A 20,834-nucleotide genomic window follows, 5' to 3' on the forward strand; every position below is an offset into this window, starting at 1 on the left:
TCTGTTTCTATTTAAGTGTGACTAGATTTTAGTTTGATCCTCTTATTGTGAAGAAGGGGAACTGAGGCTCACAAAGGTTAAGTAACTTGCCCAGTGTCTCAAAGGTAGGATTTGAACTCAAATCCTCTATTTCTTCATCTCTAAAAGGAAGAAAATGAAGTAGGTGATCTCTTTAAGGTCCCTTCCAGCTCCAAATCCTAAGATAAACCACATGTAAACACAGCTGGCTCTCTGGAACTTCCCCCTCTGAAAGGCTCTACAAAGTAGCTGTCCGAGTCACACTTATGACACAAGGAGAAAATGACGAAAAGGAAGTGAGATATATCCAGTGAGCCTCCCTTGAAACGACAAACCGAAGAAATACAGTTAAGGCACCACTGTCCTCTAGTGGAAAAAGGCAGAATCCTGGAATCTTAGAAACCACCAAGAGTCTAAGAGTTTTTGTTCATTTGTTTGCTTGTTTTGTTTTTTGTTGTTTTTTTTTTGGGGGGGGGGGGGGGGGGGGGTTAGAGTTTGAGTCCTGGACTCCTTTGAATATTTGGTCAATGTTTTTAAGTGCTCAGCATAAAATACATGAATGTTACCAAGAAAACTCATTTACTGAAATCCTCAAAGAATATATTTTATCTTTTGAAAATTCACAGAGCAGAGGTTATAAACCTCTCAATTCTAGCCTACTCCATACTTGAACAAGAATCCCTTCTATGACCTGTTAACCAATGTCAGCCAGCCTTTGCTTCAAAAGGAGGGAGAACTCCAGAAGAACCCAGGTCCTCCTACAGAAGCCCTATTCCTCTTCTTCTCACCAGTTCTTCTATTCAATTTTCATAGGGCATAAAACCAAGACCCTTCACCAGGGCTGGGAATCTTCTTCTAGAAGCTTGTCCATGCCCTTCCTAAATTACAGCACACCCCCACCCCCCCGCAACCAGAACAGGATGCCAGGAAAAGAGTTCAGGAAAATGATTGCCTTTCTATTCTTAGAAGCCACATTTCCTTAAAATTTTCCCCCTTTAGAATAATGAACTGGAGGAATTCCACGTGAACTGCAATGACCTCCAGGAATTGAAAATATTATACAGAGATGGATTCACTGCAGCACAATCAAATGTAATGGACTTCTCTACTAGCAGCAGTGCAATGATCCAGAACAATTCTGAGGGACTTATGGGAAAGAAAACTAGCCACATTCAGAGGAAGAACTGTGGGAGGAGAAACGCAGAAGAAAAACATATGATTGATCACGTGGTTTGATGAGGTTATGATTGGGGATGTAGACTCTAAATGATCACTCTATTGCAAATAGTAATAATATGGAAATAAGGTTTTGGAGAGGGGAGGGAAGAGGGGAAGGAAAAACATGAATCATGTAACCATGGAAAAATATACTAATTCAATTAAATAAATTTTTTAAAAAATAAAATATTTTCCCCCTTTAAAATAACAAAGGGGTTTGGGGAGAGGGAAAGAACATGAAACATGTAAATATGGGAAAATATTCAAAATAAAAATGAAAATGAAAAAGAAAGAATAAAATAAAATAAATTTAAACATCAAGAAAAATCAACATTCCCATATACAAAGAAAGAGGTCTGCGTATAAAACTGAACTAATGAATAATAAATTTAATGTTAAATTTGTTTGGCACCTAAAATATAGTAAACTAAACACGATCAATTACACTTCTTAACTGCAGGCTAGCATCAGCTTAACTTTCTTGGCAGCTGTATCCCACAGAGAACAGACCAGATGACGTTCTCAGCATCTGTGCTTATGCCAAGAATGGCCAGTGAGACAGAAAGGAAGAGTCTGAAAACATGGACAAAAGGCAATGATTCTAACTTATTCTTGCTTTTATTAAATAGGAGGGTTCTACCATTTGGGATTATCCCTGGGATGCTTTTAGGACTTTCCAAAGAAGTGCAAAATAACTTTATTTCTCCGAGCCTTTGGCCACAACCAGAGCACATGCTCCTGTACATTCCCTTTTTCAGTCAGGTCCAACTCTTCATGACCCCATTTGCAATTTTCTTGACAGAAATAACAGGAGTGATTTGACATTTTCTTTTCTAGCTTATTTTATAGATCAGGAAACTGAAGAAAGAGGGTTAAGTGACTTGCCCAGGGTCACACAACTAGTACATTTATATGAGGCCAGACTTGAACTCAGGAGTAGCATTAAGACTAGATGTCAGATAAATTACTTTCAAATTAGCCTCATAGCACATCTTATGTATCAAATAAAGGTTTAGTGACTTGCCCAAGGTCACACAGGTATTAAGGGAACTTAATAAGCAGAATTCAGACCTATATGGCTTGGCTTCAAAGTCAGGGATACTTCACTGTAACCAGAGGCATCAATATAACTTATAACTGGCAGGATTTTTTCCATATTAGCCATTTCCATATTATTAGCCATATTGCAGGCTGATTAGCCTGGGCTTCTGCCCTCAGTAGGTGACATGAAGACTCAAACAGGGAATCAATGAATGCACCCACGTGTAACCTCTAACTGCAGCAAAACAATTCTATCCTTCCCTTATATGATTTCATGATTTTAATCAAAACGACTAGTGGGGCTTGCTTAAACTCAGATTGGTGGATTTGGAGATGCTAAATTCCTTTCTGGACCTCCTTATAAAATCATATTGCCACAGGCTACCTGCAGGTCTTGTTGAGCCTGGATGGGAGTGGCTTTAATTTTCCCAAGTCTGGCAAACCATGGGGTCACAATGCAGTAGAATGTAGATGTCTTCTTTGTCCTTCCCGAATGACTATGTCCACCAGTACTTGGTATGTTTCCGATCAATAAGAGCAAATGAGTCTTGGCGTTTGTCTCTGTTCCTCAAAATCATGGACCCGACAAGCACAGCTTTGCTCTGGGAAACTCTGAAGGACCTCATGAAGCTGCCCTGGAGAGGCCAAAGCGACTTCTCATATTCCCTAAATCTTATTATTTGAAGACACACTTCTAGATGTCTAAAATTTCTAGGAAATACCACAAGGGCTGTTGGGAACAAGGAGGGAATAAATGGTGTCTCTGACGATCAAAATTTGGTTGGCTAGAAAGGGTCAATGAAAGTTATATGTGCTCAACTGAGATGAGAAAAAGAACTAGAATGGGAATGCTAGAACGGAAAAGACTAAGCTGCACTAGGGTGCTTCTTCTAGAAACACAGTGAAGGAGAAAAATGGGGAGAGTGGGAAATCTGGAGACCTGGGCTCCCATTCTTACTTTTTTACTTTTACTTTCACTTATATCTAGAATGATCTATGCAGCTACCTTTTGTTGTTAAGTCATTTTTCAGTCCTATCTGACTCTTCATGACCCCATTTGGAGTTTTCTTGGCAAAGGTATTAGAGAGTTTTGGCATTTTCTTTTCCAGCTCATTCTAGAAGGAGGGGGAGAGGGTGTTAGGGAGGTGGGAGGAAGAGAGAGAGAGAGATAAAGTATAAGATGTGACTCCTGATTTCGGAGTGCTTATACATTATACGGGAAGAAAGGACTTCCTCCACCCATTAAAGTTACAAAACTCGAGACAGTATACTGCTAAGTATCAAATGAGTTACTGTGTCCACAAATAAGTAACACTGGAGTCCAGTTACTCTGAACTGGCAGCATCCAGAAGCAGTCGGAAGGCTTCCGTTCACTAGTTGTGTGACCTAGGGCAGGTTATTCTCCCTCTCAAGACCTCTTTCCCAAACTATAAAATAAAAGGTCCGGACTAAACCAAACATTCTTATGTTAAGGGATGGAGTTAAGAAATTTTTTAAACCCTAATTTTTTTTTAACCCCTTACACCTTTCTAGAATCATCTGGATTCTAGGACAGAAGAGCAGTAAGGGCTAAGCTATTGTGATTAAGTGATTGTTCAGCTAGGAAGCATCTGAAGCCAAGACCTCCCTTTTCCAGACCTGATACTCTCTTCTGTGCTACCTAGCTGACCCTAGATGTATGATTAAATAAAAACCTTTAGGATCAATAATAAATAATAAAAAAAAATTTAGGATCAATATTGTATTTTGGTTCCAAGGCAGAAAAGCAATAGGGGGGAGGTAATAATGGGGGCTAAGTGACTTGTCCAGGGTCACACAGCAAGGAAGTATCTGAGGCCAGATTTGAACCCAGTAGGACTCCTAAATGAGACAAATTATACCTGTTATCTCTTCCTTGATGACAGTAGGTTAAAGCTGTGCTACCCATGAACTTGTTTTAAAAAATATTTTGATAAATGAATTTCAAAGTCCCTGGTTTCCTCTGTACCCCTATATTTTATTATATACATCTAAAAACATTTTTCTAAGAAGGGGTCCATGGGACCAAACTCCCCAAAGGGTTCCAGCTAATCTAACCACCTCATCTGACAAATAAGGAAACTGAAGCCCAAAGGAGATTTTCTCAGAGTGGTCACATTAAGAAAGCATGGCACAAAAAGTACATCCACCCAGGAGTGGATGGTAGAAAAATGAGGATAATGCTTTTACCAGCTCCCTCCAAACTGCTCTAAGGATCAACTGAGCTAACATCTATAAATCTTCTTTAACCACAAAAAATTACCCAAAATGTCCATTATTCTTTGTCCAAGGAATTTAAGATGAGCAATATTTGGCCGAAGGGGTCCAGGGAAATGAATTCCAGGTGGGAATGGGAGTAAAGTGTGTTTGAGAAATGAGCAGGAGCCCATATAGAAGGGGCAGGGAGAAGAGTTTCCACTACTGAGACTGGAATGAAAAGTTTTGCTAGTTTGCAGGAGAAGATGAGAAAGGGAAGGCGTCTGAATGCCAGGTAGAGGAATCTGCTGCTTATTGATAGGGAGCTATTTATTTTGGAATAAAAGATAATGAAAGCTGGGCCTCTGGAGATAAAATTAATCTGCTGAACGAGAGGATGGAAAGAGGAGATTAATGAAGATGCAATTAAAATAATCTAGGTAGGAAATGATAAATGCTTAGAGCCTAGGGTATTAGCAATAGGGAGAGTGAGGGACAGATGTAAAAGATCTCAAAATAATACAATAGTTCATATTTGTATAGTACAGTTCACAAAATCTTTAACAACCCTATAAGATAGGGGTTATCATACCCATTTCACAGAAGAAATAGAGGCTGATGGGTTAAATGACTAGCCAAGGACACATAGCACCTGTGGCAAAGTTTGAAGCCAGATCTCAGTACAGAATAGTATTGATCATACCACATGCCTAGCGCTCCTGTTAGCAATGAATGGAGAAAGAACCTTAAAAATAAGTCCCATACTATGTGATCTTGGACAAGTCACTTAACCCTCACTGGCTAGCCCTTATTTCTCTTCTGCCTCATAAGCATTATAAAATATTGATTCTAATATGCAAGGTTAGGGTTTTTTAGAAAATGACCTATGCTCCAAGTCTGGATTACTGGTGAAAAAAAATGGTTGCAATGGTCAGAAATAATTTAGACCATGGGACAATAGAACATTCCCTTGCAAATTGCTTGCCCTACATCCAAATATTTACTTAATAAATTAATTGGCACAGGCACAGAAATGATCCAAGTGTTACATTTTTATTTCATAATCAGAATGCAGCATATGGGTGTTGCTGAGATACCAGTGTTGCAGCTTAGGTGATCTTGTTAGGAAAACTTGTTAACTACAAAAATAATTTAATGTAAAGCAAAATACATACATACCACAGCCCCCACCACCATCCCCTACATGGACATAATACAAATATTGCTTAAGGGAACAGAGATGAGAAACTCAGAGTAAACAGACATAAGTGCCTAGTAACTGCTCTTGTCTTTTTCAGAGTTATCTCTCCTATTGAAATGTTCCAGTGGTCATTGAGAGCAATTCCTTCCCAAAACATTGTACATATTGTTCATTTCATATGAAGGATGTCTGAAGATTCCCTCTTTTCCTAACCTCAGCAGTAAACCTAGTTCTTATTACATCATTTTTTCCCTCTTTTTTTCCTTAAAAAAAAAAACAACAACAACAAAAAAACCCTTACCTTCTGACTTAGGAGTGACACTAAGTATTGGTTCCAGGGCAGAAGAGTGGTAAGAGCTAGGCCATCAGACTTAAGTGACTTTTCCAGGGTCACACATTTAGGAAGAGTCTAAGGTCACATTTGAACCCAGGACCTCCTGACTCCAAACCTGGTTCTCTATCTACTGAGCCACCCAGTTTTCCCCTAGTTACATTATTTTTGCACATTTTTGGATTAGGAGAAAGGAATAGGAAGTGGACAGTTTACAGTGCAATATAATCCCAAGAGATATCTTATAGAGCATGTAAAAACAATGTTGATAGCAGCTTTGGCTTCATGTCATATCATAAGAATTGTGGTTAGGAACTGAGGGATCTGGGCCATGCCATCCTCAAATTCCACAATTGCATACTGGTTCTAAGCCTTCCCCATGGCCTTGGGACTTCCTAAGTGTCCCTCATATGATTCCCTCAGCAGCAAGGTTTTAGGAAAGCCTTTAGAATGAAAGTTCCTTGAGGACAGGCAGGGCCGGTCTTTTTTTTTCTTTGTGACCTTTTCCTCCCCAGAATACTTACACAGCAGGAACTCACTAAATGCTGATAGAGAGAGAACCTGGGCAAAATAGAGAGCTCTGAGAAGAGCTCTATTTCACAGGTTACAATGGTCAAAAATCCATCGCCTAGTAATGGTTTACATTTATAGAGAGCCTTTTTGAGGTTTGCAAAGTGTGTTGCATACATCATCTCGCTTGATCCTCACAACCCTAGAGGAGTTAGTCTCTCCTGTTATTCCCGCTTCACAGATAAGGAAACTGGAGTCACAGAATAGCCGGTAACAGAGATGGAATTTAAACCCAAGTGCTCAGATTCCAAGCACAGAGCTCCATTCACTACAAAACACCGCCACCTACTGGTAGACATGCTGGTTATGAACATTTTGATATTTGGCTTGTCTAGTCTCAGCCCCGTCCTAATTAATACTCCACATAGTAAGATAGGAAATTTCCTTGGAATTGGAAATGGGTTTCCCAAGGAGTTCGAATCCATTGAGGTTGGTCAGGTGGTCCCAAAGACCTCTTCACAGTGAAGCCAAGTAGTCTAGTATAGGAGAAAGAGCATTGCCTAGAGTCAGTCTGAGCAGCAAGCATTTGTTAGGTACCTACTATGTGCCAAGCATCATAATATGTGCCAGGGAAAAGAAGAAAGACTGAGAGCAGGGACTCTGACCTAACAGGGGGAGACGTGCACATAACTATGTACAAACAAGATATAGCCAAGGGAAGCCAGGGGAAGTCTCAAAGGGAAGGCATTAAAATTAAGGATTGGGGAGTCAAAAGATGGATATGGGTTCAATTCTCACTCTGAAAAATTATTTGTGTGAAAAAATATCTGAAAAAATTGAGTTTTTTAACCTGTTTCCACTTCTGTTAAGATAAAGAGACTGAACTAGATGGCCCCTGAGGTCCCTTCTGGCTCCAGATGAATGACCCTATAACCACTCCTTTCCCCCATGAGCCCTCTTCTGGAAAGGAGTTCATGTTAGACATTCCTGTAGTCAGAAGTAGACCCTCCTATATAGGGCCACACTCTCGTCTCTACTCCGTTCATTTGTAAAGACCAAATGGAGGTGCCATCAGACTGAACATGCTAAGTACAGGCAAGGGGGACTAATGGAAAAAATGGCTGATGGGACTTCTGAGTCACCTGCATTCTCTGAAACTGTATATAAAGAAAGAAGGAAAAAAAAAGAAAACTGCAGAGAAACAAAAGGTGGTTCCTTGATTTGTTGTTGTTCAGTTGTTTTCAGTCATGTCCAATTCTTCATGACCCCACTTAGGGTTTTCTTGGCAAAGAAAGGGGAATAGTTTGCCATTTCCCTCTCCAGCTTATTTTACAGATGAGAAACTGAGGCAAACAGGGTTAAGGGACTTGTCCAGAGTCAAAGCTAGTAATCATGAGACCAGATTTTAAATGAGAAAGATGAATCTTCCTGACTCTAGACCCAGCACATCACTATGCCACCTAGCTGCCCATGGTTCCTTGACAGTAGATCCCAAATGGCACTGGCTGTAGAGAATCTAGGTCTGGGAGGGACCTTGGAAATGACCAGTTAATTCAGCTTCTGCATTCCCCAGAGGAAAATGAGGTCTAGATCTATGATGGATAGAAAATTGACAAGGGCTTGCAAAGATTGCCCCCAACTCCCATTATACCTCTTTTCTGTAAGGGTATGAAACTGATAATGGCAAATTACTAAGAGGAATTACAAAATGCTGTAAAAAAACAAAGGAGAAAATAGTTCAGAGGCTCCCTGCAATAGAAGGGATGATTGCCAAAAAAAGTCTTCTGGAGAAATTATTGGAGGGATAATAAACTGATTAAATCCAGAACCAAAGGTCAATACCATAAAAGAGGAAATTACTCAATGAGGACAAGAGGCGGCAAAATTAAAGAAAATGGGGAGATGTTTCTCCTTTTGGGAGGAAAAGAACAAAAGTCAGTAAGTAATGAGGAACAAGGCCGAGGTTAGAGAGCTCCAGTAATGTCACAGCTGCATGTATTCAAACGGAGGGTTTGGGTAAAGGGAATGAGAGCCATCTTCAAGTATCTGAAAACTGTGATGTGGAAGGGGTTTGGACTAATTCTACTTGGTCCCAGAAGGCAGAACCAGCATCTATCCATGGATGGAAATTGTAGCTCTCTAACATTGAGAATTATAGAGCGTCATCCCAAAAGGCTGTCTTGGGAGATAATGAGTTCCTCTTCACTAGGTCTCCAAGAGAAGGTTTCCTGACTACTTGTCAGATAAGACTACTTTGCAATATGGGTATGACAGAGAATGAATTCTCATTCAAGTATGGGTTAGACCAGATATCCCTCACTTTCTGTTGATCTTGTATAAGTCAGATGGCAAGAAGGTTTGGGAAAGAGTGAGTCTTATGGAAATATGTTTTGCATGATTTCACATGCATCAGGTATCATATTGCTTGCTTTTTCAAAAAGTCAGGGAAAGACTAGAGAAAGGCAAAGAATTTGGAACTCAAAAAAAATCATGTTTTTATTTTTTTTAAATGAAGTTGGGTTGACTACTGGAATTAGCATGACCTCTTGTCCTAAACACTGTAGAGAAGAACCCTCCTCAACTATGGGTTAGACCAGTGATTCCCAAAGTGGGCACCACTGCCTCCTGGTGGGTGCTACAGCGAGGGGGGCGGTGATAGCCACAGGTGCATTTGGGGGCAGTGAATAACTGTAAGGGGGCAGTGATAGTATGTTACAAGGGATGTTAAGTAATATTTTTTCTGGAAAAGGGGCGGTAGGCCAAAAAAGTCTGGGAACCACTGGGTTAGACTATAAGATCCCTGTGCTCTTCCCATTGTAAAATTCTATGATTCAAGAATACTTTTTCTTTTTTTAAACCTTCACCTTCCAACCTATAATCAAAACTGTGTATTGGTTCCAAGAAGAGTGGTAAGGGTTATGCAATGGAAGCTAAATGACTTGCCCAGGATCATACAGCTGAGAAGCCAGATATGGACCCAGGACCTCCTATCTCTAGGCCATGCTCTCAATTCATTGAGCCACCTAGCTGCCCCCGATTCAAGAATACTTCAGCAACTAGCAGCTATTCCTAAAGAGGCACAATTAATTGAGCACTCCTAAAAGAGATTGAGTCACTCATGCTTGGAAAAGGACAACACAGGAGGTTATATATAAAAGAACATTGCGTGGTGTCAATACTATCAAAATTTATGGTGATGAGAATTCTGAAACTAGATCATGCCAAAGGCCTTTTCTAGATCTAGAATTCCATGAAAGTTATAAATATCTTCAATATAGGAAAACTCACATGGATATATTTATTTCTAGCTGAATATATGTATTATCACTTATATGTATTATATGCATCCTTATGTAGATTCAATCTCCATTTTAAATAGTGAATTCTGTAAGGACATAAGAAGGGTTGAGTTTATCCTACGCATAAACATTTTTAGTGCTAAGCACACAAGGGAATATTCTATCATTTTAGACATTTGAAAGATGACAGCCAAGATGGATCAACTGATTTATTGTTGTTCAGTCATTTCAGTCCCATGTCCAACTCTGTGACCCCATCTGGGGTTTTCTTGGCAAAGATACTGGAATGGTTTGCCATTTCTTTCTCCAGCTCATTTTACAGATGAGGAAACTGAGGCAAATAAGGCTAAGGGACTTGCCCAGAATCACACAGCTATTTAAGTGTCAGATTTGAACTCTGGTCTTTTTGACTCTAGGCCTGGTACTCTGTCTACTACACCACCTAGCTACCCATTAATTAATTCACAGCACCTACTATAAGCCAGGCATCTCAGGCTAGCAGAAGGAAAAGCATCTAGTTGTAGTAATTTAACACTGTAAATACCTTTAAAGGATTCCTTCACTGGATTCAATAAACTGAACATCCTCTAATATCTGGCTCCCAGTCTGATGTTCTATTACTACCAGGAGGCCACAGTTGGTACCCTACCTGGAGGTCAGTAGTCTTTTCTATCTTTTCCAGCCTGATTCTTGGGCAACTCTTCATTGGTCCTCAAAACTCTTCCTACCAATATTATGCACTTTCTGAAATCCATAGACATGAAACACTTCCTTCTGCTAACGTGATGCTCTTTCCCAAACTAGCTTCAGATTTCTTTTCAGTTCTGGTTTCTGTCCTCTCCTTTGTCCACCTCTCTTGGTCTTCACTCTCCTCTACCCTGCCCAGCTGCTGAGAGCCCAAACACCACAGAGGACTGAATGGTCTAGTGGGGAGCATTCCTGGTGCCCAGAAAATACATATACATACATATATTAGTGTATTTTTTAAACCCTTGCCTTCCATCTTAGAATACTGTGTATTGGTTCTAAGGCAGAAGAGTGGTAAGGGCTAGGCAATGGGGGTCAAAAAAGTGACTTGCCTAGGGTCACACAGCTGGGAAGTGTTTGAGACCAGATTTGAACCTAGGACCTCCTGTCTCTAGAACTGGCTCTCAATCCACTGAGCCACCTAGCTGCCCCACCCAGGATATTTAAAGTTGGGAAACATTCTTGTAGGTCATACCTCTTTCCAACTGTGATACTGTAACCGGAGGAAGATGAGAGAATAGGGAAAGGGGGAAAGGGGAGCCCTTTCTGTGGCATTGGAAGCCTGAATATCTGGGTTTGGAATCTTGGCTCTCTCACTCTGGGCAAGTCATTTCATCCTGATAAGCTTAAGTTTTCTCCTCTTTCAAAAGTAGAAGAATTGGTCGAGATGTCCTGAGGTCTCTTCTGGCTCAAAATCTATGACCTTCTGTTAAGAAAATAAGCTTTTCAGACTGAGGCAAGTTAGCAAAGGCCAAGAAAGATATCAAAAAACAAAGCCACAAACAATAAACTAACTCAAATAGTATTTTTATCCCTGCAAGTAACATTATTCAGAACATGGAGAGTTGCACATTCTCCTCAGTAGAAGATGCCCAATATTCCTTGATGTACCTGAAATCTAATCTTAAGACATTCAAGGAATGATCCTGGGTTTTGGAAAACATGTTTGATATTTCCATTCAGAAGCACATGCAATTAGTGGTAAATTTCTACGGTCCTGGTCAAGGGGCCAATCCCTTTGAAGCTACAGGAAAACAAATGAGTAAGTGAAAATCCCCAGGCTGTTCATTCAATATAACCCTAGAAGAGTTCTTTGCTGACCAAAGTTCAGTCCTCCGTTCCTAATGAGACGCCCAGGGCCAATGGAGCCCATGCCTCAAGCCCTACCTCCTACCACCTCTGTAACAGATAATCATCAGGTATCCAGCTATCTAGCCCACCCAGCACTCTTACTATTAGTCTTCCTGTTCCCTGAAAAGGTAGGTACTGGCAAAGGCCCACTCAGCAGAAGTCACTGAAACGCTGGCTCTTCCAAGTTCAAGACTGCCCTCTTTCACCCTTCCACAAATGGAAGGGAGAGTTGCTACCATTTAGATGGCATCAAATCAACTGAAGACCATACTGGGCACAAGAGGCTAATGTGGGTGGGCACAGAATTGTTCAGAGAGAGAACTGGGGAGCACTCTTTATACCCAGGATAGAAACTAAGGATAGAGCACTGGATTTAGAGTCCAAGGTCTTGGGTTCAAATGCTACCTCTGATAGTTAACTTCCCTGGACCTGTTTCTTCATCTGTAAAATAAAAGAACTGGACTAGACAGTTTCTAAGGTCCCTTCTGGCTTCGAATTAGGATCTTAAGAATTCTTAGAATTCATATTCCTAGAAATACTTACTTAATGGCTAACAACAAAATTCAAGTCTTGACTCAATAAGCATTGGGAAGCTGAGTGAGAATAAGGAAGGAAAAAATCTTTCACCTTCCAGAGCTGGCCATGTCCCTGAGAAACTAGATTTCTTTCCCAACCCCAATTCCTGGACCCTTGAACTGATGGAATATTTAACCTGTGGCAAAATAAATCAGTGTGCCAGTAATGCTAAAAGGTGCCCCCCGAGAAGGAAGCCCTAATCTCCACTCTGGTCAATTCAAAAATCAAATACTAATCCTGCATAGAAATCAGTCAGCTGGCTCAAAGAAGCTTGGAATCAAGGAAAGAGACTAGCACTATCAGTCAATATACCCGAGTTCTTACATCGTGCCTCTATTTTCCAGTAATGGGACCTTGTGGGAGTCAACTGAACCTCTCTGGCTCTGAGTCTCCTCTTCTGCAAAACAATAATAATATGTATATAGTGCTTTAAGGTTTGCAAAGTGCATTACAAAGAACCAATCTTGGAAAGTAGGTCCCATTATTAAACGGGGAACTACCATTCACCCAGTCTTGCCATGAAAGGTATGCCAAACCACTAGAGAACTCTAAGTGCTATACAAATGTTTCAACATTATTACAGACTTCAATTGTAGCACTCAAGGCTCTATTTTCTTCAAAAGCTCAAAGGATAAGGGTCAATTGGGTGACATAGCAAGAAGGACAGGTGGCTTAATTAGTTAATTAGTTTAGTGGAGTGCTCTGGAAGATTTTGCAATCTTTATCTATCTGGCAGACTTTGATTCTGTCAGCATTTTAACAGAAAACTGGAAGCCAAGATTTTGTTCTTTGTATTAGATGAGGGTGCGTTTCCAGAGGGGCTAATAGAAAGATGGATAGAACGGGAAAGGGAGATCATTTCTTTCTTCTTTGGCCCAACCAATACCTTCCCACTAAATCTTTCTAAAAAAGGCCCTGGGGGGGGGGGGAGCCTTCTGCCCTAAAAAACAGCTTCTTCAAATTTAACAAATCTCAAAATATAAATTAAATGATATTACCAGCCTTGCAAATAGGGGGGGAAGTGGACTTTCTCCCATAAATATTTAACAAACCTGCCCCTTCCCGCTTAACAGAAAAAAATTAAAATCCTAATTTCTTTACGTCATACTCATTATAAATTCCAAATGAGCTAGTAGCCCACTGCCTATTTGCAAGGTCAAAGGGGGTAGATCAGCACAGGTTAAGGCAGACCAAATGCTCTGAATTGGGGATGGGAGGATGGGGTTAGGGCAGAGAAGCCGAGGACAAGGCTGTATGTTCAGGGAGAGCGAAGGATGATCTCTGTAATTTCTGCCCGGCTCCCCAGTCTCATTGGAATCCCATAATAGGCTGTCCCGGGACTGACATAGACAAAGGTACTCTGTCCCACTTTGTAAAGTCCAGCAAAGAAGGGATTCAACAAGTAAGCGCCCACATTCAGCGGGAAGATCTGCCCACCGTGGGTATGGCCAGAAAGGATCAAGTTGATGTCTGGCCTGGCCTGAAGGGCCCACTTGGCAGCCAAGGGCTGGTGAGCCAACAAGATGGTGGCATGCTCAGGGGTACAGTCACTCAAGGCTTTGCTCAGGTCCATGCCGTGGCCAGAGTAATGCAAGATATCTGCCTCGATGTCGTCCACCCCAGCCAAGCAGATCCAGTTGTCTCCGCTCTTCCCCGAGGTGGTCCCAGAGGCAGTGATCTTCACGTTCTCGTTATGGAGGGGCTGGACTTTCAGGGACTTCAGGAGCTCAAACCAGTTGTTGACATCGGACGTGTAGTATTCATGGTTCCCTGTGACAAAGTAGGTGCCAAGGCGAGAATACAGCCTTCCGAGGGGCTCCACGGCCGTCCTGAGGGAGGAGGCCTCCGAGTCGGAGAGGTCACCCACAATCACGGTGATGTCTGGCTCCAGGGCCTCCACCATCCGTACAAACGTCTCCATCTTGGTCCTGCCCACCGTGGGGCCCAGGTGGATGTCCGAGAGGAGCACGACCTTCAGGCTGTTCATGGACGGAGGCAGCTGGTGAAGGGGTACCTCGATGGTCTTCACCGCCGGAGGCTGGGCAGCGTTGAGCAGCCCAAGCACACTCAGCACAGCTGTCACCACCACGGCCAGGATGGGCTTCAGGACCGTCTTCCTGGTCTTGTCAAGGCTTCCGCTGACCTTCCCGCTCCTCCAAGCCAAGAGCTGGTAACCCTGCTCCATGCAGCCCAGGATGAAAAGGAAGAAGATCATAATGATGTAAGCCCCAAGGCTGGAGTAGGCAGCCATGGAGAACAGGTAGGGTTCCTCTGCCACAAGAAAGAGCGTGGTGAAAAAGCTAGAGTGGGCCAAGCCCAGGAAGGTCAAGATGGCCACCTTCCAGGGCCAGAACCAGCCCCGCTCAACAACAGGGGAGCGGTACAGGGGGGTGACCGTGCTCCTCCAGATATACAAGGAACCAATCAGCATGAGCGAGTTGGCAAAGAGGGCAAGCTGTAGCCTGAACAGCAAGCGCCGCACCCCAATCTCCAGGTTCCCTGACAGGTAGGTCCGGGAGACCATCATGGAGAAGAAGACTCCAGCTGCCGCCATGGCAGCCTTTGCTTCCAGGGACAGCTGTCTGAGGACAATCATTGTGTCTATGCCCCAGGGAGAGATGTCCAAATCTGTCTCGCCTTTGATTTTCCCTTAAGGTGGGAGGTCCTTTAGGCAGGAGTCCAGCTGGGAAGATGTTTCCGGGTCCTGTTTGCCTGCAACCAGGAACCTGGGTCAGCTATTTTTCAAAATTCAAGTATCATCCCTTTCTTCTACACAATAGGAAATCTTCCCAAATCCTTCCCTCCCCAATCCTGAACTCCAACCAAGAGAGGCAGCAGGCAGTTGGTAAGACTTCAGACTTCATGATCTGAAAGGAGTGGGATAAACTTTTATCAGACTAGGTAGGGGAGAAAAGGGAGAAAATCTGAATCCTAAAATATCAGAAAACAATTATCAACATTTGTTTCTAGGGGGCAGCTAGGTGGCTCTGTGGATTGAGAGCCAAGCCTAGAGAGGCAAGGGGTCCAGGATTCAAATCTGGCCTCAGTGACCCTGGCTGAGTCTCTGAATCCCCCATTACCTAGCAGGGTGACCCCTAGAGGAGTTTCTTAACCCCCCAATGCCTAGTTCTTACTGCTCTTCTGCCTTGGAACCAATACACAATATTGATTCTAAGACAAAAGATAACGGTTTTTAAAAATTGTCTCTACATGCAATTGAAAAAGCAAGCAAATTTTAAAAAAGATTTACAAATTAGAAAAAAGCCTTCATGATTAAAAATGAGCAGACACACACACACACACACACACACACACACACACACACACATACACACACAGAGGCTGGTCCAAGTGACTGTGAATGTGAGAGGCACTCTTGATACCTACTAGAATGAAATTTTCAAAATGGAACTATCCCCATCTCTCCATCTACCACTGTGCTCTCTGGATGGAAATAGGCTCAAAGACCCTTTTGTGACTGGTGGAGAGGGGCATTAGCAGCTTGAGGCAGAGAGTGCTGAATTTAAAAATCAGGAAAAACCTGATTTTTTCGAATATCACCCCACAGGTATTTATTTACCACCTATATGCTCCTAGACAAATCCCTTATGCTCTCAGCCTCAATCTTTACACCTGTAAAATGGAGATAATTGTAGGGCATATAGGGTTGTTGAAAGGAAAAATATTGGTGGGGAAAAGTGATTTGTCAACTTAAAATAAATAAATCTCCCTCTACCACTATGTCTGAATAAAATTCAAAGCTGATGAATAGCCTAAAAGGAAACAAGGTTCTATGGCACTTCAAGGTACAAAGTGTGGTCTAAGGAAAGTTCTAAATGGTTTGAACCCAAGTGGTCCCTTTAATTATAACCTCTTCCCTTATGGGCAGCTAGGTGGCACAGTGGATAGAGTGGAGTCAGGAGGACCTGGGTTCAAATGTGATCTCAGACATATTCCTAGCTATGTATGGCAAGTCATTTAAACTCAGTGGCCTGTCCCTTGTCCTTCTGTCTTAAAAGAGTTGTTACTAAGATAGAGTAAGGGTTTAAAGTAATAATAATGATGATGATGATGATGATGATGATGATGATAATAATAATAATAATAATAATAATAATAATAATAATAATCTTCCCTTATGGGCAGTGGAAAAAACACGAATTTGGAGTCCAAATCTCAAACCTATCATCAGTTAACTGGTATAATGGACAAGATGTTAGGTGTGGAGTCAGGAAGACCTGGGTTCAAATCTCCCCCTGATACTAGTTGTGTGACTGAGCAAGTCAGCTAACTCCTCTGGGTCTCAATCTCATCTACAAAATGAGGCTGGCCCAGACAACTTCTAAGGTCCTTTCCACTTCTCAGTCTATGGTCTTATAACCTGTCCAACTTAGGCAATTCGGATAGCCTCTCACCTACCAGCAAAGTGCCTGGCATAGAGTAGATGCTTAATAAAGGTTGGTTGACTGTGCCTCGGTTTCCTCATATGTAAAATACATTTTGAATTTGATGAGCTGAGGTCCCCTCAATTCTAAATGATAAATAATCTCCCTAAAGTCAGCTAGAGTGTTCTAGGGACAGATCTAGCTCAAATTTTTCTATGCTGAAATCATAAGAAATTATGTGTGTGTGTGGGGGGGGGGGTGTTGGGGGGGTAGAGATAATTCCACAGCAGAATATTTTAATAATTTAAGTCTCCAAAGAAGTGATTAAAAGAACATTTAAGAGGCAGAAGAAGCCAGCTCACAGCCCTCACATGACCCACCCTCAAAGTCTGGAGTTTGCAGATAGCATCACTGGGCTTGTCCCTCAGGCCTCCAAACCCACCTTGGAATCTAAGACCTCCAGGAGGCTCCTGACCTGCTCCAGGAGCTGGAGGCTTGGTGGAGGCAAGGAAAAAGGAATAAGCATATCTGTGTACACATGTAGGCATTCGTGGATGTTGAGAGTGCCAAACACATTCTTTTAAAAATAGTATAGAGAGCTATAAATTTACAGGGCCAGAAACACGGTTTTATAGATATAAAAACCTCGAGAGCCAGGCACACATTTTTATAAATAAATGTATGCAAATCTTAGTAAATTTACATGCTTTAATAAATACATAAATGTGTGATTTTAGGCACTAGCTATTATAAATAACTTCATACATATAAGTAAATTTACATGCTTTAATAAAACTATACATATAAATGTATAGTTTTAGGCACAAACTATTATAAATAACTATATATGTAAATTTACAATGCCAGGTATTATATGCATATATAAGTAAATTTACATGCTTTCATAAATATATTTACATTAATAGTACCAGATATCTGCTTTTATAAATCTATATTATTTTCATATTTGCAGTGCTAGGCACATGCTTTTATAAATAAATGTATATATATGTATATTTATAGCACTAGGCACATGCTTTTTAATATATTAAATGCATATTTACTGTGCTGGGCACATCCTTCTATAAATATCTACATGTAATATATTTATACATATGTATATTTACAGTGCTAGGCCTGGACATGGGAGGTCCTGGGTTTAAATCTGGCCTCATATACTTCTAGCTATGTGATCCTGGGCAAGTCACTCAATCCCCATTGTCTAGCCCTTACCACTTTTCTAACTTGGAACCAATTCACAGTATTGATTCTAAGAAGGAAGGTAAGGGATATATGTGTGTATATATATATATATATGTGTATGTGTGTGTATACATATACATACATATAATATATAATACATAATACACACATTATATTTTCTATATAAAATTTATATATTTATATAAATTAGTGTTAGGCATATGCTATTATGATTAAAGGTGTACATATTTATGTAAATGTATGCCAGGCACATGCTTTTATAAATATATCCATATCAATGTTTGCGTAAATTTACAGTGCCAGAAACACTTTGATAACTATAATCTCATTTGATTTCAGTGAGGCAAATATCCAGTTTCTAAATTACCCTTCCCTTTGGCATTCTGGTGAAGCCTCTGGACCCCCTTCTCACAATGAGATTTTTGAAGGAATTGTTTAATTTCTGTTAGAAGTTGGTGAGAACATGTAATTTTTTTTCTTATCCAAGTTTGTAGATGCCCTCTCTACAAATCTCCAGAGACCCCAAATTAAGAACCTCCGGCCTCAAAAGATAATTCTTGAATATTTTCTGGGTTGTTTTTTTCAATTAAAAAAAATTTTAGCAATAATGCTGCTACCTGTATAATCAACATCATTGATTGCATGAGGGAGGAACGCAAGAGAAGGGGAGAATTTGGAACTCAAGATTCTAAAAAAAAAAAAATAAATGTTAAAAATATTTGAAATGGAGTTGGTTAATATTTAGCAAAAGAAAAATATATTAGAAAATAAAAAAATAAAAACGGGGCTCAGTAGTTTGGAGAGCCAGTCAGGAGGTCGTGGGTTTAAATGTGACTTCAGATATTTCCTAGCTATGTGACCGAGCAAGTCACAAACCCCCATTTCCTAGCCCTCGCCTTGGATCGGAAGGTGAGGGTTTAAAAAAAAAAAAGGAAAAGCAAAAAATAACGCTGCCGCTGACTCTGCTTTTAAGAGTTCTGTGCCTCTTAGAGCATATGAGAAGTGTCCTAAAGAATTATCAATGGGAGAAATTTTGTTCCGTTCCATTTCACTTTATAAAAAACAAGTTATCCCCTTTCTTGCAAGCTAAGGAGTTTCTCCAAATTTTCCCGCCAGAAATAAGTTCGGATCCACTCATTCTACTCAGAGCAAGAGGTGGGTGGATGACCCTATCCTCCCCAGCCTTCATTCTGTAGCCATCCCCACGCTAGGATGCGGCTTCCTCGCCACCTGTTGACTCAGCCCGGGGAGGCTGCTGCCTGGTGCTTTCAAGGTGACTTCTGTCCCCCACCCCCACCCCCTCAGGCCCGTGACTACTTCAGGAGCAGAAATGACCCTCACACCCTACCCCAGCATTCTCTGCCTGTGTCCAGCGGTGGGTCTTCCCCACGTCTGGTCACCCAACTGAAAAGTCCCGCTCAAACCACGCAAGCAGTTCCTGAGAGCTGGCAGCCCCGAGCTGGCCAATTGGAGGTGGGTATTGAGTACCTTTAAGTACTTATTTGGAAACTTCTAGGCCAAAGATGGGGAATGCCCATTAGGAAACCAAGCTAAGCCAAAGCAGACCCTGGTGGGAATAGGCTACCACTCCGTGGGCAAGTTCCGGGGCTTCTCCAGATTTCAATTTCCCCAACCGTCAAAGGAGGGGTTCACCTAGATGGCGCCTAAGGTGCTGGGCAGCGCTGACTCCGTAAGCCGGAGAGAAGGGGATTTCCTCCCTCCGAATTCTACAAAGGCGGCCAAGGTTCCAAAGTCAAGGCTCCGGACTGCCAAGATGCTAGGACCCCCACTTCCTCGTTCTAACCCAGCCCGGCTAGCAACCAGGAAATGACTCGATCTTTTCAACAAAGAGAAATAAAAAGGCAGCACTGAGCTCGGTAAATATGCGCACCATAAGCTCATCCCCTGGCTGGATAGCTCACCTGGCCCCCTAAAAAGGAAGAAATTGGAGGTGAGGCGGGGGAAGCTCTGCCCTGGGAAACAACCCAAGCCCCGGACCCGGGCCCTAGGCTTGGAAGAGCAGCGTCCTCCACCTCCCCACCCCCACCCCAAGGCTGCCACTGCGCAGGAAAGGGTAGAGGGAAAACAAAAGCCGCAGAGTCTGGGGGAAGAAGGGGTAAAGGAGGAGAAGGCAGCTCCGCCCCGGCTTGCAGCTCACCTGGGAGCCCCAGCAGCCCGTCTCCCTCCAGGAGCAGCCAGCAGATGCCAGCCCTCTGCACCCAGCCAGAATCTGATGGCACCACGCAATCACCAACACTACACGTCTACCACACATCCCCGGTAGGGGAACACCACGTCCTGCCCAACCACGCACAAACGGCGCGACTGCCCCTTCGCGTGGGGTCACGGAGGAAAAACCAGATGAGGAGATACGGGAAGGGGCGTGGAGGGTGGCTTGGCCTGGCAGGAGCTCCACGCGGCCGGAGCTGCTGGTGCAGCCCCAGGCACCCCGGCCCCAGCCTGGCCTCCACCCCCGGAGCGAGTTACCTGCAGTGTGAGCTCCACGGCTGTCAACAGCGGCTGCAGTAGCAGCAAACACCAGAGCGCCCGGCGAGGCATCATGCCAGGAACTAACCAGGGCACACGCAAGCCCAGTAGCGTGAACAGGACAGAAGCCTGAAGTGTCGGGATTGCACCCTGGCTTCAGCCCCAGCCGGCCTCTCCTCCTTCTTCTCCTCCTCCTCCTCCTCAGAAGTCTCCTCCTCCGAGTCACCACCGCCTCCTACTTCTAGCCCGGTGACCAGTGAACCGCTGCTTACATACCCCCAGCCCCCATAGGCAGTGCTTACATCATCATCCCAGCTGGCCTTGGGGCTGGCAGCTAGAGGGGGCCAGAGTTGGGAGGAGGGGCGGGGGGGGGGGGGAACAGGAAGAGAGGGGGGTGGGGGGAGATTAGGTAAATTTAGGCCCGGGATCTGCACATGTGTCATGTGACATGA

At 42.6% G+C, this 20,834-nt stretch overlaps 3 protein-coding genes across 3 annotated transcripts in view; 1 reads left to right on the forward strand and 2 right to left on the reverse strand.

Annotated features, from left to right (window-relative positions):
* The window catches only part of GLB1 (galactosidase beta 1), an 88,211-nt gene extending 67,757 nt beyond the window's left edge, over positions 1–20,454 (reverse strand). The window contains exon 1 of the mRNA XM_044678194.1: positions 20,383–20,454. Within this exon, the coding sequence (XP_044534129.1) occupies positions 20,383–20,454 (72 nt within the window). The remainder of the gene's footprint in view (positions 1–20,382) is intronic.
* The window catches only part of CDK6 (cyclin dependent kinase 6), a 1,314,442-nt gene that overhangs the window by 370,500 nt on the left and 923,108 nt on the right, over positions 1–20,834 (forward strand). The gene's annotated exons all lie outside the window — the stretch shown is intronic.
* TMPPE (transmembrane protein with metallophosphoesterase domain) lies at positions 13,520–14,882 on the reverse strand. Its single transcript, XM_044678755.1, has one exon. It carries the CDS (start codon positions 14,880–14,882, stop codon positions 13,545–13,547), a length of 1,338 nt encoding a protein of 445 aa, XP_044534690.1. The 3' UTR covers positions 13,520–13,544.

This window comes from Gracilinanus agilis, chromosome 5 (genome assembly GCF_016433145.1).
Source record: "Gracilinanus agilis isolate LMUSP501 chromosome 5, AgileGrace, whole genome shotgun sequence".
Taxonomy (NCBI): domain Eukaryota; kingdom Metazoa; phylum Chordata; class Mammalia; order Didelphimorphia; family Didelphidae; genus Gracilinanus; species Gracilinanus agilis.

Bases quoted from the DNA above. Each gene is read 5' to 3' on its own strand.
- TMPPE (XM_044678755.1), bottom strand. From the start codon at position 14,882: ATGATTGTCCTCAGACAGCTGTCCCTGGAAGCAAAGGCTGCCATGGCG.